Here is a 14,581-nt window from a genome sequence, read left to right as displayed (position 1 = left end):
CTCTTTGATTGACTCGAGTATCGGTTTGATTTTGAGTCTTTCTCTTATTTCTTCATTTCTGATTCTATCAGTTCTTTTTACTCCTATCGTTCTTCTGAGGTATTTCATCTTTGCTGTCTGAATTCTGCTCTGATGTCTTTTGTTTAATATCCAATTTTCTGCTCCATATGTCACTGTAGGTCTATATATTGTTTTGTATATTGTCATCTTGGTCTTTGTTGATATTTCTTTGTTATTAAGGAATCCTCTATTTAGTGCTTGGAATAGTTTTCCTGTGTTTTCCATTCTGTTGTTAAGATCATCCTCGATGTCTCCTTTGTTGTTGATTACTGTTCCTAAGTATTTGTATGAATTTGTCTGTATTATTTTTTGTTGGTCTATCATTATTTCTATTTGATCTTCCGTCCCTTGTTTCCTTGATATTTTCATTATCTGAGTCTTCTCTTTGTTTATGTTTAAGTTGTATTTGCTTGCTTCTAGGTTCCATTTCTCTAAGTTGTATTTCAGTTTTTCTGCAGTTTCCGCAATTAATACTATGTCGTCTGCAAATATACACATCTCAGCATTTATCATTTGCATTCTGTTCCAACCATGCAGTATTTCTTGAATGTTTTCTTACATTCTTTCACTATCTCATCTATTACATTTACGAATAGTACTGGGCTGAGACTTCGCCCTTGTCTAACTCCTTGGGTTGTTTCAAATGGTTCTGACTGTATATTTAACATTCTTACTGTATTTGTTGTTTTCATGTATATACTCTTTGTTGCTTCTATCAGTTCTTCACTTACTTGTTTCTTCTTTAGGCTTTCCCATATATGTTTTCTTTTGACTGAGTCGAATGCTTTTTCCATGTCTATAAAGCTCAGATATATTTCTTTATTTTTCTTTAAGCCTTTTTGTATTACTTGTTGCATGGTGAATATATGGTCTTGTGTGTTGTGTCCTTTCCTGAATCCACTTTGTACATCCTCTAATTTATGTTCTACTTCTTTTCTAATTTTCCTTTCTATTATGGTTTCGTATACTTTTGCTGCTACGCATAGTAGTGATATACCTCTATATGATATATAACTATATAGTGATATAGTTCCTACGGTCTCTTGTGTTTCCTTTCTTGTATATAGGTATAATTACTGCATTTGTCCATTCTCTGGGTATTACTTTTCTCTTCCATATTAGGTTATATATGTATAACAATTTTTTTTGCTAAGATTGCTTATTATCTAGTAAAATATACCTACAAATGTAGCTGAACAAAAGGTATAGTAATTATCCTTTGCTTAATAGAGTACTGAACATACTAAATTTTGGCTTGTCCATAAAAAACAAAGCTTATTCTGAAATACAAAAAGATTGGGGGCATACCATATACAAAAAAAAACGCAAGCACTGCAAAGCAACGCAAGCATTTGGAACACAAATTAAAAATAAAACCAGGTATATCTCATTAGATTTTATTTAGCTTTTAAATTAATTTACAAAAACTCACACAAGAATTCTGCTTAGCTGCTATTGCATCTATTTAAATGAGAGTATAGGTACTCTTTATCTGTGTACTTAAATGCTTTTATCGACTTGTTTAACTCTGATATTGTTCCCATATTTTAATCACAAAGTACTAAATTGCGGTGATTTACGAACCCTACTTTTTGGGTTCGGACTCACAACTTGAACGAACTTTTCTCTCGGCCGTCGAAAGGAAAGTGACGTCATGTAAACATTTATTCTCCCACGAGAATGGATGGAAATTTCCTAAATGGATTTTTATTTATTCCATGCGTCCGGGCCAAGAATCAGCATTTATTTTAAAATCTCTACGTGAACAAATTAAAAAGTGTGACAGTTAATATTTCATCTCTGAAGCAGCACTTGGCTAATTATAAAAATGTAAATTTTGAAGAAAAAAAAATGCTGCATGGAAGATCCTGTATATTTGTAACCAATTTTTTAAAATAAAGCTAACGGTTACCTCCTATTTTTGTAAATATTTATTTTTGTATCTTGTATAATAACAGATACAATGAACTTTGCCACGAAAGCCGATCATCCTCTATACCATTTAATTTCTTATATGGGAGTGACTAATCATCCGAAAGAAGGAAGGTTTATTCCAGGGCCTACTTAATTACTTTTTTTTATCGATGGCTCTACAGTATTTTATTATTATTACGAAGCTAATAGACTGGCAGATACTATGATAATGTTTCGTTAGTCTAATTTAACTCTAAACTTATTTTAATCTCACTTAAACAATTCCAAATTCACTTATTTTTTAATTTGATATTATTCCTTATTAGGTAAATACAGATATGTTTTTTACTTAATAAATTAATTGATTTTAATGATAATTTGTTGGTGTATATATTCTAGAGGAAATAATGTCCAATTTTGTTTACATTTTTTATGATTGGTTTACTAATAGAGATGGCAAAATTAGGTATCTTTGGGGATTCCTTTCCGGATCTGGCTTGGTAATTTAGTAAACATCCCTGCTTAAAACCGAACACACAGGTGTATTTAACAAAATGAGTAAGAATGTTCATAACAGATTCATAAAAAATTATTTATTCTTCTTCTTTATAAGCAATTCTGTTTGTTCATTGGCGGATTAATACCGCTATGGAAGTTTGTCACTTCATCTTTTGCGCGGTCGTCCGATACTTCTTCTGACGATTGGTGACACGGGTCTCCTCCATTTTGCTTATGTGGTTATTCCATTCTTTTTTTCTATTTTGTGTCCATTCATTTATACACTGTACGTTGCATTTTCTTCTAATGTGTTCACTTCTCTTTCGATCTCTTAGCGTATTTCCTGTAATTCTTCTCAGTACTCTCATCCCTGCCGTTTTCTGACGCATATGTGATTATTGGTTATTTGGTTCATTTAAAACATAGACATATAATCAAATAGACTGACTGCCTCCATACTGTCGGGCTACCCCAAAGCGACAGAGAAAACTGACACAAAGCAGTCCCTGCACCTCTTTCTAATGGGCCGGTTTTATCGACCACGTGACCTTCTCCTAGACCATTTAGGTCACGTGGTCGATAAACCTGGAACATTGGAAAAAGATGCGGGGACTGCTTTGCGTAAGCTTTCACTGGGGGAACGTGACTGTATTGCAACGCTCAGTCTATTTGTATTATATGTCCATGATTTAAAATCATGATCTGTAGCTAGCATTACACAACAACGATGACGTCATCACTGAAGCATCATGGGAATATGATTATAATAAAACACGGTTAATTTTCTGTATCCTTAGTAATATTACCATAAAATAGGATTCATATAAAAGTCCAGCGTAGATCTAACACTTAGTTTTTTCTCACCCAGTATTTTATTTAGCCATATTAATTATTTTTTTATCTGCGCTGTAACCTAACCTATTTAAAAATATAATCTATTATCCTTTAGTGTACTTTTATGGATAAGGAGTTCTTTATTTATAGAAACTGAAATTTTAAAAATTTGTTATTATATATTGTAATTATTTTTATGTAAATATATATTTATTTCAAAAATGATGTTTTATTTTAAAATCAACAAATGAATGAATACTTCGTTGTCACAGCATTCCCTTCCGTATGTAACGTCTTTAGTGTCTCACAATATGCAGCAATATTGATGGTGGTATCTTTGAATATGAAATCGATGAATAAAATATTTTTAATCTCAAAAAGGGATGATTTTTCTCTTTGAAAACTGATTTTTTTTGTCATAAAAAAGTTAATGGGCTACTGCTAAGCCTAAGGAATATAGTAACTGACACACTTTTCGCACATTTTGAGTTCCCAATCACAACTATAAGAATGACGTATTTCCAGTTGTAAAACGTTCAAGAGCTTTGCAATCAAGATTTAATTTCCATGGGGTTTCTGAATCATCATTTTTTGCGACATTTAAGCGACACATATACCTTTATATATATATAATATATATATATATATATATATATATATATATATATATATATATATATATATATATATATATATATGTCGATCGGATAGCCAAGCGGGCTAGGCGGCTGGCTTCTCCTTCGCTTCACTGCGAGAGATGTCAGTTCAATCCCCAGCTCGGTGTAGAGAAAACAAAAAGGCTAACGCAGCAGTTTAAAATTCTAAATGAATCTGCGGCTTAGTCTAGAATATGCTGGTATCTGATCGGCCTATGGTGGAGCAGTACGGCAAGAGATAAGGGCTTGCGGCTTGGTGATACTCCTCCATAGATCCCTACCGGAAGGGCGTGTGCCGCCTAAATACCGGGTATATATATATATATATATATATATATATATAAATGTTTCAAAAAGGTATGTCATAAATCACGCATTCCGGGGACAAAAAGTAAATTGATTGAATCCAACTTACCTTAACAACAAGTACAAAAGTGTACACAAAAAAGTTACAGCCCTTTGAAGTTACAAAATAAAAATTGTTTTTTTGCATTATCTCCTAAACTACCTTGACATTTTGTAATCATTTCTTGTTCTGAAAGCATTTTTCATAAAAAAGAAACAACAAAATCTAAGCGCACAGAAAAATTTTAAGAGGGTGTGTAGACCTAAATCCCCCAAAACTTTTGAGTACGTTCAAATCAAATGAATTTTGTGACATCATTAATTTAAAACACATTATTTTTAAAATTTTTTTGCCTCATCACTTCTTCAAAAAACAGTTTCTATTGAGTTACGGCCCTTTTCATTAACCTTTAAAATATTGTTCTGAAGCTATTTTCTTGTGGAATTTTACAGTAATTACTATTTAAATGGGAATAAGCCACAATTAAAGGTTAAAGTATGTTTATTGACGTTTCAATTTCCACTTCGGAAATCGTTCTCAAAATACAAACAGTAAATTAAACAAATTTTTGTTTTTTTAAACAAAAATTTGTTTAATTTACTAATGTTTGTAAATGTTGAAAAACAATTGTTGGCTGATAAATTTTTCAAATCTGAATATCTCTGACTCACCGAAACATTTTGCTCCAAATGTGAAAGCAGTAGACAAAGCCAACAAAAAAGTGGATTTCTAAAATAACTACCGTATAACAATTTATGGTTTTCATAGAGTATTTTTTAAACGATCTTGAAAATGGTTAATTGTCCTTCTTATCTGTGGATAAAATTTGCAAATTTGGCAAAGGCCGGCCCATTACAGTAATTTCTAATCTTTCTTGATTTTGGCGCCTTGAAAAAGGTTCAAACAAACTGCATATTATATATATTTAATACCCTGAATGAAGCCGAAGGGGAGCAATTTGATCGCCTTTCGAAAGAGCTGGCTAGCCGTGCTGCTCCAGTTGCTCCTGCCTAAGCGTAAGATAGAGAGAAATATAGATGTTTAATCTATTCTAAGGTGAAAATTTGAAGCGCCTCTTTACTACGAGGAGCGAAAAATAATTACTTCGGAGAGAATGAACTAAAATTTCGGAGGGAATATAAAAAAATAGCTTTTTTATTTTAAATATTTATAAATCACAATTTTGAAATAAGTAATTTATAATACAGTAAAACCTCCCTTAACCGAAATGGCTGACAGTTTCAATAATTTCGTCAATAAAAAGTAAATGTTTGTCGCAAAACGTAAACAATTCCGTTAATTTCACTCACCGATTGATGTCTATGTGTGTTGGGAAATCACAAAAACCAAGAGCTCTAAAAGATATTTCCGAAAAAGCACTTTCAGTTATAGAAGCCAAAAAAGCTCATGGATTTCGACCACTTTATTATTAGAATGGTTCGAAAATGAATTCGTCTCAAGTGTAAAATCCTTTTTAAAATCAAAAAACCTTCCCATCAAAGCATTGTTGCTGTTGACAATGCGCCAACTCACCCTCAAAATCTACAAAATGGTGACAATTGTCAGATTTTTGCCACCGAATGTCACAAGCTTAATTCAGCCGTTAGACCAGGGAGTTATAGAGACATTATAGAGGAGCATTCTTAAGACATCTGTTATTACAGGAGACGAATTAATCCAAAAGTGTACCCGAAATTCTCAAATCTTTAACAATGAAACATGTTTATTGGTGAGCTGAGTCGTGGGCCAAGATCAAATCTTCAACTTTGGAAAAATGCTGGAACAAACTTTTTGATGGGATGTCCCCGAACTGGGATTTTGATTGACCATCCTGAAGAAGAAAATGGCAAAGAAACGACAAAATATTAAACCTTTCATAAAAAATTTGCCGGGATGTGACGAAATCAACCAAGAAGAGATACGTGAGTGGTTAGCAGCCGATGGCTCAGAAAGTGAATTCATCGACCAGGACATCATTGATATGGTTCTTTATCCAGACAACCTGAGCATATCAGACGACGATAAGGAACCAAGAGGCGACAGGCAGCACGAGACCACCGACGAGATTTTCAACGCCTTAGAGGTAAGAATTTTATACAGTAGGCCTAATTAGTTAGGGGCACGACTAGGTTCTTAATTTTTGTTGTCATTGCATAAAGTTTTGTCCTTTTCAGATTACTTTACATTTCATCGAACAATCGAATGAGGCAAACTCATGACGTTCTGCAAATGAACGATGGAGAGAGAGAAAAACATCGTTGTCAAACGAAAACGCAAAAGAAAATAGAAGATTTCTTCAAAAAAGCATGTTAAACTTGTTCATTTTCCTTAATTTTATTACTTTAAACTGGATCTACTTATTAGAAAACATTACGAAATCAACTCATAGTATTTTTTAATACCAATACTTTTCTCAAGAATATTATAAAAAACAATGTTATTTTTAACCGAAATTCTTGTTATCCGAAACGGCCTCCCCCCAATTATTTCGGTTAAAGGAGGTTTTACTGTAATAAATAATTTATTATTATACGTTTAAAGAGGTTAGGCGGCGCCTACCTTGCCTACGCTGATACAAGGGTAATTTTAAATCATAATGATATTTCTTCCTTTCATGTTGCCAATTACATTGTATGGAATAATCTATATAAATAACAATGGAAATGTATTACAAGATTGGAGAAAAAGGTAAAGAATATTCTTTAATAATAAAATAGAAATTGACAGATCTGCTTCTGGAAAAGTTAAATATTGTGATGGTAGTAAATGAGAAATCTAAAAAAGATTGTATCCTTTTATATGTGTATTTATTTAGAAAATTGTTTGCAAAAGGAAGAGGTTAGATAGTATTCAATATTTATTTAAACTACAATCCGATCATTATTATGCTTTTGTTCGGGAATTTATCAGGTTAATAAATTTAAAAAATAATGGCGGGTTAGTGATTACCACAAAAGCACAGAATAAACAACAATCAAAATGCCAAAAACATCGAGATTTGTAATAGAATAATCAGCTGAATGGAAGTATACCCTGATAACATTGGCCCTGTAACGATCACATAACTTGTAGCAAATTATTTTTTAATATTTGAAAAATAATCCCTAATGAGTCACATGTTTTTATAAAAGGCTTGTGTGATTGGTACATAAAAAGTGGGAGCAAAATAAATATTTTTATTGAAAAACCATTACAGAAGAGCAGTGGGAGGGTAGAGCTGTCAAAAGCATTTATTAGACCAGCAGTCAATAAAACAAATATTGCACAACATTCTTGTTTTAATAAAGAAATATGTTTATTTGTGAGCCAATTGTATTGTTCATTGTGTATTGAGGAAATTATATCTGTTCAGTTGCTGCACCATTTCTTGCCACATTTGAAATATAGCATTCAATGTCATATTAAATATTCTCTTCCTATAGTTCCAACGATGTCTAATATGGTACTGATTAGGAAATCAATCGATATATCCTGCACAGCCCTTGCATTCTTACATTCTTTGTGAATAATAATCCTCTATTAATCATCTGAAACTCTCAAGAAAGAAAACCATTAATAAATAAAATTTTATTGACTGTTTAAAATCGGAACCTATATTTAACAATCAAAAACGCTATCAATACGTTTAAAGGAAGTATAAAAATTATTTTTAATATATAATACAAGTTATGTCATTGTACCGAATACTGGATTGTGCCTGCAGATACTGGGGCCATATTCTTCATAATCTTCTTTAGTATGGCAAACAGCATAGAATTCAGGCTAAAAGAAGGAATAGTATGTTATTTTTGAGTAATTCTGAGAATTTTAGGATTTTTCTTACTAAATCCATTTCATGACATCCATTTTGCAGTTATATGACAACATTTTAATGCAAGTGATAACCAGCGATGGAATTAATAAGAAAAATGATGTGTATATTTAAAGATGAAGAATATTAGAATCCAAAATATATAAGAAAATGGGTATATTACCGTTGATGCTAACATACTTCCTCCAAACCATACAGCATACCGTTGCATATGATGGGAAATCACTTGGACATCAATGGGCTTAGGCTAAAATATAAAAAATTTATTATTTTTTCATTAAGAACAAGTGTAGGCATTCATAGACTGGGTTTTGTATTGGTCCTTGGTTTAGAAAGCTTATCAGCTGTGGTATAGATTACTTTTGTATGACAAAATTATAAAAGCATTACAAACCCCATTAAAACAAAGTAATAACAATATTGCAATATTTCAAGATAATGTGGATAATTTGTGGAATGCAAAAAATGAAAATTTCATTAATCCATATTATGACTGGTCTATAATGTCTATTTCAACAAAAATGAAATACATATATTAAATCAAAAATTCAGATGAAGGCAGCCTTATACAATCCAGAAAAATATTGAAAATATTTTGACTAAAAAATGATTTTCACTAAAGCATCCCTTTATGATTATTCAATAATCATTGGCATATGAAACAAATCAAATGTTTCCTTCAAAATTCCAATTTTTCTCAAATACCTACAGCTCCTACTTTTATAATGGCAGGTAACCCAAGCATGACTTCTGATATATTACGATGTAAAATATATTATAAATAATATCATAACTGTATAACATAGCAAAATGTAAAGAGTAGACTAAAGGAATTTTTAAATGTGAGACATGACATTTGCCCAAATTACATTGCAAATTTTAACATATTTTCACATGATATGAACTACAGTTGCCACAATTTTAGAATTATACTAGAGACATCTCTGCCTTTTGTATTTTTGTTATTAATCTCTTACCTTTAACTTCCCTCCTCCTAGGGTCTCACTAAGCTTCAGTCTTGCATCAACAGTTCTTTTAATATCTCTTTGTAACCTTCTGCTAAAATCTTTAAACATAGTAGACCCTCCAGAAAGCACAATATTATCGTAGAGTGGTCTACGAACATCAATAGGACAATTCTGAATAACATCATCAACAATCTGAGATAGAGGGATATTAAAATCTGGATTGGAAAATTCAGGATGGAAAAATATCTCAGGTCCTAAAAATCTCTCATATCCCACATCAACATTGAAGGGATGTTTTGTTACAGAATTGACTCCTTCATATTTTTTCATCCATTTTGCAGGATCAGAATCATATTTAGAAAATTCTTTAGCTATATCAGGACATATATAACAGTATTTTTCTTTTATTGCTTTGGCAGTTTCCAGGGATTGTTCAGGGGGTATTCCTATTTCTCTTTCTCTCAGAAGAGACTGGATAAAATAAGTTATATTTCTACCAGCTATAGGTATGTGCTTAATGCAACTTCCAATTACATATCCTTCAGCCTAAAAATACAAAGTCAGTTATTTACAATTTAAATGTTAATACAAAGTTTTTATGAGGTAAAGATACCAATATCTGTTTTAATTTGTTGTAGTGGAACTAAAACAACAGTATGAAAATACAATCTACTTACAACTGGAATAACATGTGTAACACCATCTCCACTATCAATAACAATACCAGTAAGGGTTCTTTCTTGTATACTTCTACTTGTCCAACTGGCAGCTAAGGCTAAAACAGCTTGAACTGCTATGTACAATCCAGGTACATTAAATGATTCAAACATTATTTCTGCTAAGTATTCCCTGTTCTCGGGAGTGTTCAGAGGAGGTTCTGTGAGAAGAAAGTAGTGATCTTCTGGTTCGGCACGAAGATACTTAAATATACATTGTTCCATAAACTTTTCCATTAAATCCCAATCTTCAACAAGACCGTGACGAACTGGGTACTAAAAAGAGATTTACAAATTTTTTTGTCGTACAATAGACTAATAAATATTTACCTTAACAGCGTATCCTGTGGCATCAAAGGCTTCATCTCCAATGAAAAAATCGAGATCTTCCACCCCTTTATTTAATCTACGACTTGTTGTATCACCTACTTTTGCAGTTTCTTTGATTGCTATTGCTGAAGGTATTATAAACTGCGGCTCTTTATTTGCCGCAAAACCTAACTTTGTATACCTAAATAAATAATAATAAACTGCATGTATAAAAACACAATTGGGTTATGTTTATAACTTACCCAGTACCCACGTCTATAACACATGCAGGTAGTTTTCCATCCATAGCTAGACAATTAATAATTCAGTAATTTGTTTTGTTTCCTGTAAAATTTAGAACCACGCCTAAAAATAATAAAGATTTGCAATTTTATCACAAAAATCCGGCCCTGGGTGTGAAACTGTCAACAACGTCGATTAGGTGACGTCATTTATGTGTCATAGCAGTCTTCTAGTTTCTGATGTGATTATGATTAAGTTATCCAAGAAAACCACTCTTGAATAACAAGTTGCCTAATTTAAGTGATAGAAATATAAAACCCAATTTTTTATACGGACCACAGACTAAAAGTTTGTTAGTTTACATATTGATCTTTCGTTCTTCATATAGGAACCCATTTTCGAAATACCTACACTTATTTCGGTTTTTTATATAACATTTTATCATTCTTTGTCTTAGTTCTAAAATGAGAAGGTTGTTGCCAAGAAAGGATGTACCTAATCTATAATATAAAAATGAATCGCAAAATGTCTTGGTAAGCGTATAACTCAACAACGCATGGACCAATCTTAACAATTCTTTTTTTTTAAATGTTCCTTGAAGTCTAAAGATGGTTTTTACGGAGAAAAATTTGAATAATTTCCGGGAAAACTAGATTTGTTTGTATAGTCACCAAGTAATCAAACAAAAAACATTGTATATCATAAAGCACTACAATAAAAATAAAACAGATTTTTGTTAATATGATTCACTTGATTTACAATAAAACGATTACTGAAAATACTTATATACGTTTTATTTCATTATTCTTTATTACATCGGTTATTAACCCTATGTTAATAATAATAATAATCAATAAATAATTAATTATCTCTATGTTTTGTCATTGAAGCACGCACTTTATAAATATTTGTCACCTTTAGGTTCCCACTATCCCTTTAGATTTATTTTTCAATCAGGTTTGAACCTTAAATTCCCCTCTTAGTTTGAAGCCCTCTGGCAGACATACCAGTCGCGGTTTTTAGTGGGTCCAAAAGGGTGGCCAAAGTTCGTGGAAGCGAAGATACTTAGGTCACCCGAGCTGACCCTCACACACCGCCCTATCATCATGGTGATGGATCTGTTCAGGAGAATTAAAGAAATAAAATGCCACATTCCAAATCTATTTGACAGAACGAAGTCTGTCGGGTCCGCTAGTTTGTCTGCGTTTTATTTCAATGTCAGGATCTAATTGTTTCGGTATGATAATTCCCAAATATGTGAATTTGTTAATCCTTTGTACTTGACTCTATTTGTTTCGGGTTGTGCATTTGGATGTAAGGTAATTATAATTAATACGCTAATTCGCCCAACTTTGCGAAGATGAGCTTTTTCAATATTCGGAAAGTTTGTTCAAAGTGAACATATTTGATCGAGTAGGTATTGAACATTATTATTAATCAACTGAAAATGCGTTTCCTTCTAATGAATTGAAATTATTTCCAATTTCAGTGTTTTGTAACCTACCACTTTGCAAAGTTTGAATGATACTGATCTATTAAATAAAGCACTGGAGTTTGCTGAAATATATAAAAAAGATATATTTGAGTCATTTGCCAGGGAAGTTCCCAGTTTTCAGTTTACATTCAGAGATGAAATAGAACCAGTTAACATGTATTAAAGAACTTGCTGATTTATTAATAATACAGAATCAATTATTATGCCATGCATATTTTATTAATTATGTAATGTACCTACCTATTAATGTTGTTTGTTACAATACTTACCTGTGACTAAAGTAGAAACCCTCAATTTAGAAGAGTGATATCATAGTTTAAACGCGGAATATCCTCAAATTTAAATGTACACAGCGGCCCTCGAAAACTGCCTGTTTTCTCGATTGCAATTTGCGTTTCCTCATAAGAAATTACAGAATATATAAAGTAGTATATTTATTTGTGCTTCTCTATAGTAGACTTGACCAGAAGTTGTCGAACAGTGTAACCAATTCTTGTATTCTTCCACGCATTATTACCGTCATAAAAATACAAAAAAACCTGATCTTTTCAATAGTAAAAATTAAGCACAAAATTGTAATGAAATAAATTTTATTTATATGTTCCGTTTCGTTACATATTTAAATTTATAAAATAAAAATCGATATTTTAAAACAATATTTTTCAATCGTTTGGCAACTTTGGAATTAGCGACGGAACACCGTTTCAATTCAGATCCACAGAAAGCCGTCAAACTAGTTTTTGTCGAGCGAGTGCCCATCAACAATAGGTTATTTACATTGGCGTATCTGAGAGTAGGGTATTTTATGCGATAAGTTTGTGTTATTGATAAAACGTGATATTGATAATACGAGTGTTATAGTTTGTCGTTTTATAGTAAATGTTTAGTTATATTCTGTGATTATTTGGTTTGAGTTTTATTGGAGTTGGACGAAAAACCGAGTTGTTCCAAGAGAAGACTGCAAAATTCTGATGTTGATTCCAAAAATGAAATGCCGCAAAAGAGACGGAAAATGTTAACGTCCGAAGAGAAGGTAATAATACGAAACGTTTATGAAGCAATTGTCGGCAGAAAAATGGAATTAAATGTTAGCCAAGCGGTCGACATTTGTAGCAGTTTAACAAAAGTATCCGTTAGCTGTATTTATCCTGTACTTAAAAATACATCGGAAAATAAAAAGCAAGAAAAAGGTAAAACTAGAGGTAGGAAAAGCATTGTTTTGGATGACGAGACAAGGAATATTATACGTCGAAAAATTCATTCATTTTATTTTTGGAATGAAATTCCAACACTGAAAAATATTTCTCAAGAGCTCGAAATCATTGTGCGGAGAAGAAAATATTTAGAAGAAATACTCAAAATTCGCAGCACTGGACGCAAAATATGTTATTTGGATGAAACCTGGATTAACCAAGATTGGAAAAGGTCATACAGTTGGAAAAGTTTGGCAAGATTTAAATGTCAAAAGTAAACGCGAAGCATTTATAGAAGGCTGATATACAGGATTAAAAGCTCCATCAGGAAAGGGACGGCGTTTAATCGTCACCCATATGGGAAGTGATACAGGGTTTCTTGATGATGGTTTTCATCAATTTGAGTTGAAAAAAACAGGTGATTATTAAAGAATTTGAAAGGGAGGATTCAAGAATAGCTTACAGAAAAGGGGATTGCATACGAAGAATCAATGCTCAAAATTTAACTCCTTGACATTGCACGGTTAAGGAAAATTGAATATCTTAAATATGCTGTAGATGAAACTGCAAAAGATTATGGTGTCAAAGTTCTGCGTCTACCACCTTATCATTGCGAACTTAATCCCATTGAACTTATCTGGGAGCAAGTGAAAGGAGATGTAGCACGCAATAACAAAACGTTCAAATTAAACGAAATTAAGAAACTTTTGATTCAAGCAATCCTCCATGTAACTCCAGCGAAATGGGCTAAATGTATAGGCCACATAATTAAAGAAGAACATCGTATGTGGGAACTTGACACTCATTTCGAAGTTTTACTAGAGCCAATTATAATTACACCAGGTGGTGAAGATAATGACAGCGATAGCAGCACTGCATCTTCAGGTTTAGACGGCGAATAATATTTTCTAATAGTTTAATAAGAACATCAGCATAAAAAAAACCAAAAACAAAAAAAAATGAGAAGAACATAGTAAGTGTGTATAGTGTTTGTGTTTAAACACATCAAACATTATTTTTATTTTGTTTTTATAGAATTTTATTTTGTTTTATAGGATTTTATTTTGTTTTGTTTTATACTGTTTAAGTGTTTTGTTCATTTTATTTAATAAGACAATATGGCTCTTGGCGAGCACCCATTTAAAAAAAGTATCGCGCCACAAGACATACCTCTGGGGTGGTGTGGAAACTGTCTTAAAATTTGTTTTAAAAAAATTTCATTGTGTAACTGTTTAAGGACGGGTCACGTCAAAAGACGTTTTAGCGTAACTTCCGCCACAGCCGGTTGGCATCAGTAAACTTTCTGCAAAATTACTTCTTTTTTATAGCTTTTTGTTTGTGGCATTCTGTATTTTTAGGGGAATGTAGGGAATGAGCCACAAAATATTTATTCATATGTTTATTTATTGACGTTTCGATCTCTATATCCAGAGACCGTTTTCAATTATACAAATGATAGTACTATTTATTTTCTATGGCTTTTCGCTTGTCGTTCTGTATTTTTAGAAATGATGTTGGGAATAAGCCACAATATATTT

General features: G+C 32.1%; 1 protein-coding gene across 1 annotated transcript; it reads right to left on the bottom strand.

Moving 5' to 3' along the window:
• Positions 1 to 7,860: 7,860 nt before the first annotated feature.
• On the bottom strand, positions 7,861 to 10,562 carry Arp3 (Actin-related protein 3). Its single transcript, XM_072540094.1, has 6 exons — positions 10,376 to 10,562; positions 10,134 to 10,314; positions 9,765 to 10,079; positions 9,097 to 9,633; positions 8,283 to 8,366; positions 7,861 to 8,070 (listed from the first exon to the last, which is right to left on the bottom strand). Exons 1-6 carry the CDS (start codon positions 10,417 to 10,419, stop codon positions 7,975 to 7,977), a joined length of 1,257 nt encoding a protein of 418 aa, XP_072396195.1. The 5' UTR covers positions 10,420 to 10,562; the 3' UTR covers positions 7,861 to 7,974.
• Positions 10,563 to 14,581: the final 4,019 nt, after the last annotated feature.

Source organism: Diabrotica undecimpunctata, chromosome 8 (genome assembly GCF_040954645.1).
Source record: "Diabrotica undecimpunctata isolate CICGRU chromosome 8, icDiaUnde3, whole genome shotgun sequence".
Taxonomy (NCBI): domain Eukaryota; kingdom Metazoa; phylum Arthropoda; class Insecta; order Coleoptera; family Chrysomelidae; genus Diabrotica; species Diabrotica undecimpunctata.
Note: the sequence above shows the minus strand (reverse complement) of the source record. Positions and strands in the feature narration are given on the sequence as shown.

Bases quoted from the DNA above. Each gene is read 5' to 3' on its own strand.
- Arp3 (XM_072540094.1), bottom strand. From the start codon at position 10,419: ATGGATGGAAAACTACCTGCATGTGTTATAGACGTGGGTACTGG. The intron at 10,315-10,375 runs GTAAGTTATAAA...TTATTTATTTAG, and splicing joins GTTATAGACGTGGGTACTGG to GTATACAAAGTTAGGTTTTG. The intron at 10,080-10,133 runs GTAAATATTTAT...ATCTCTTTTTAG, and splicing joins CCACAGGATACGCTGTTAAG to TACCCAGTTCGTCACGGTCT.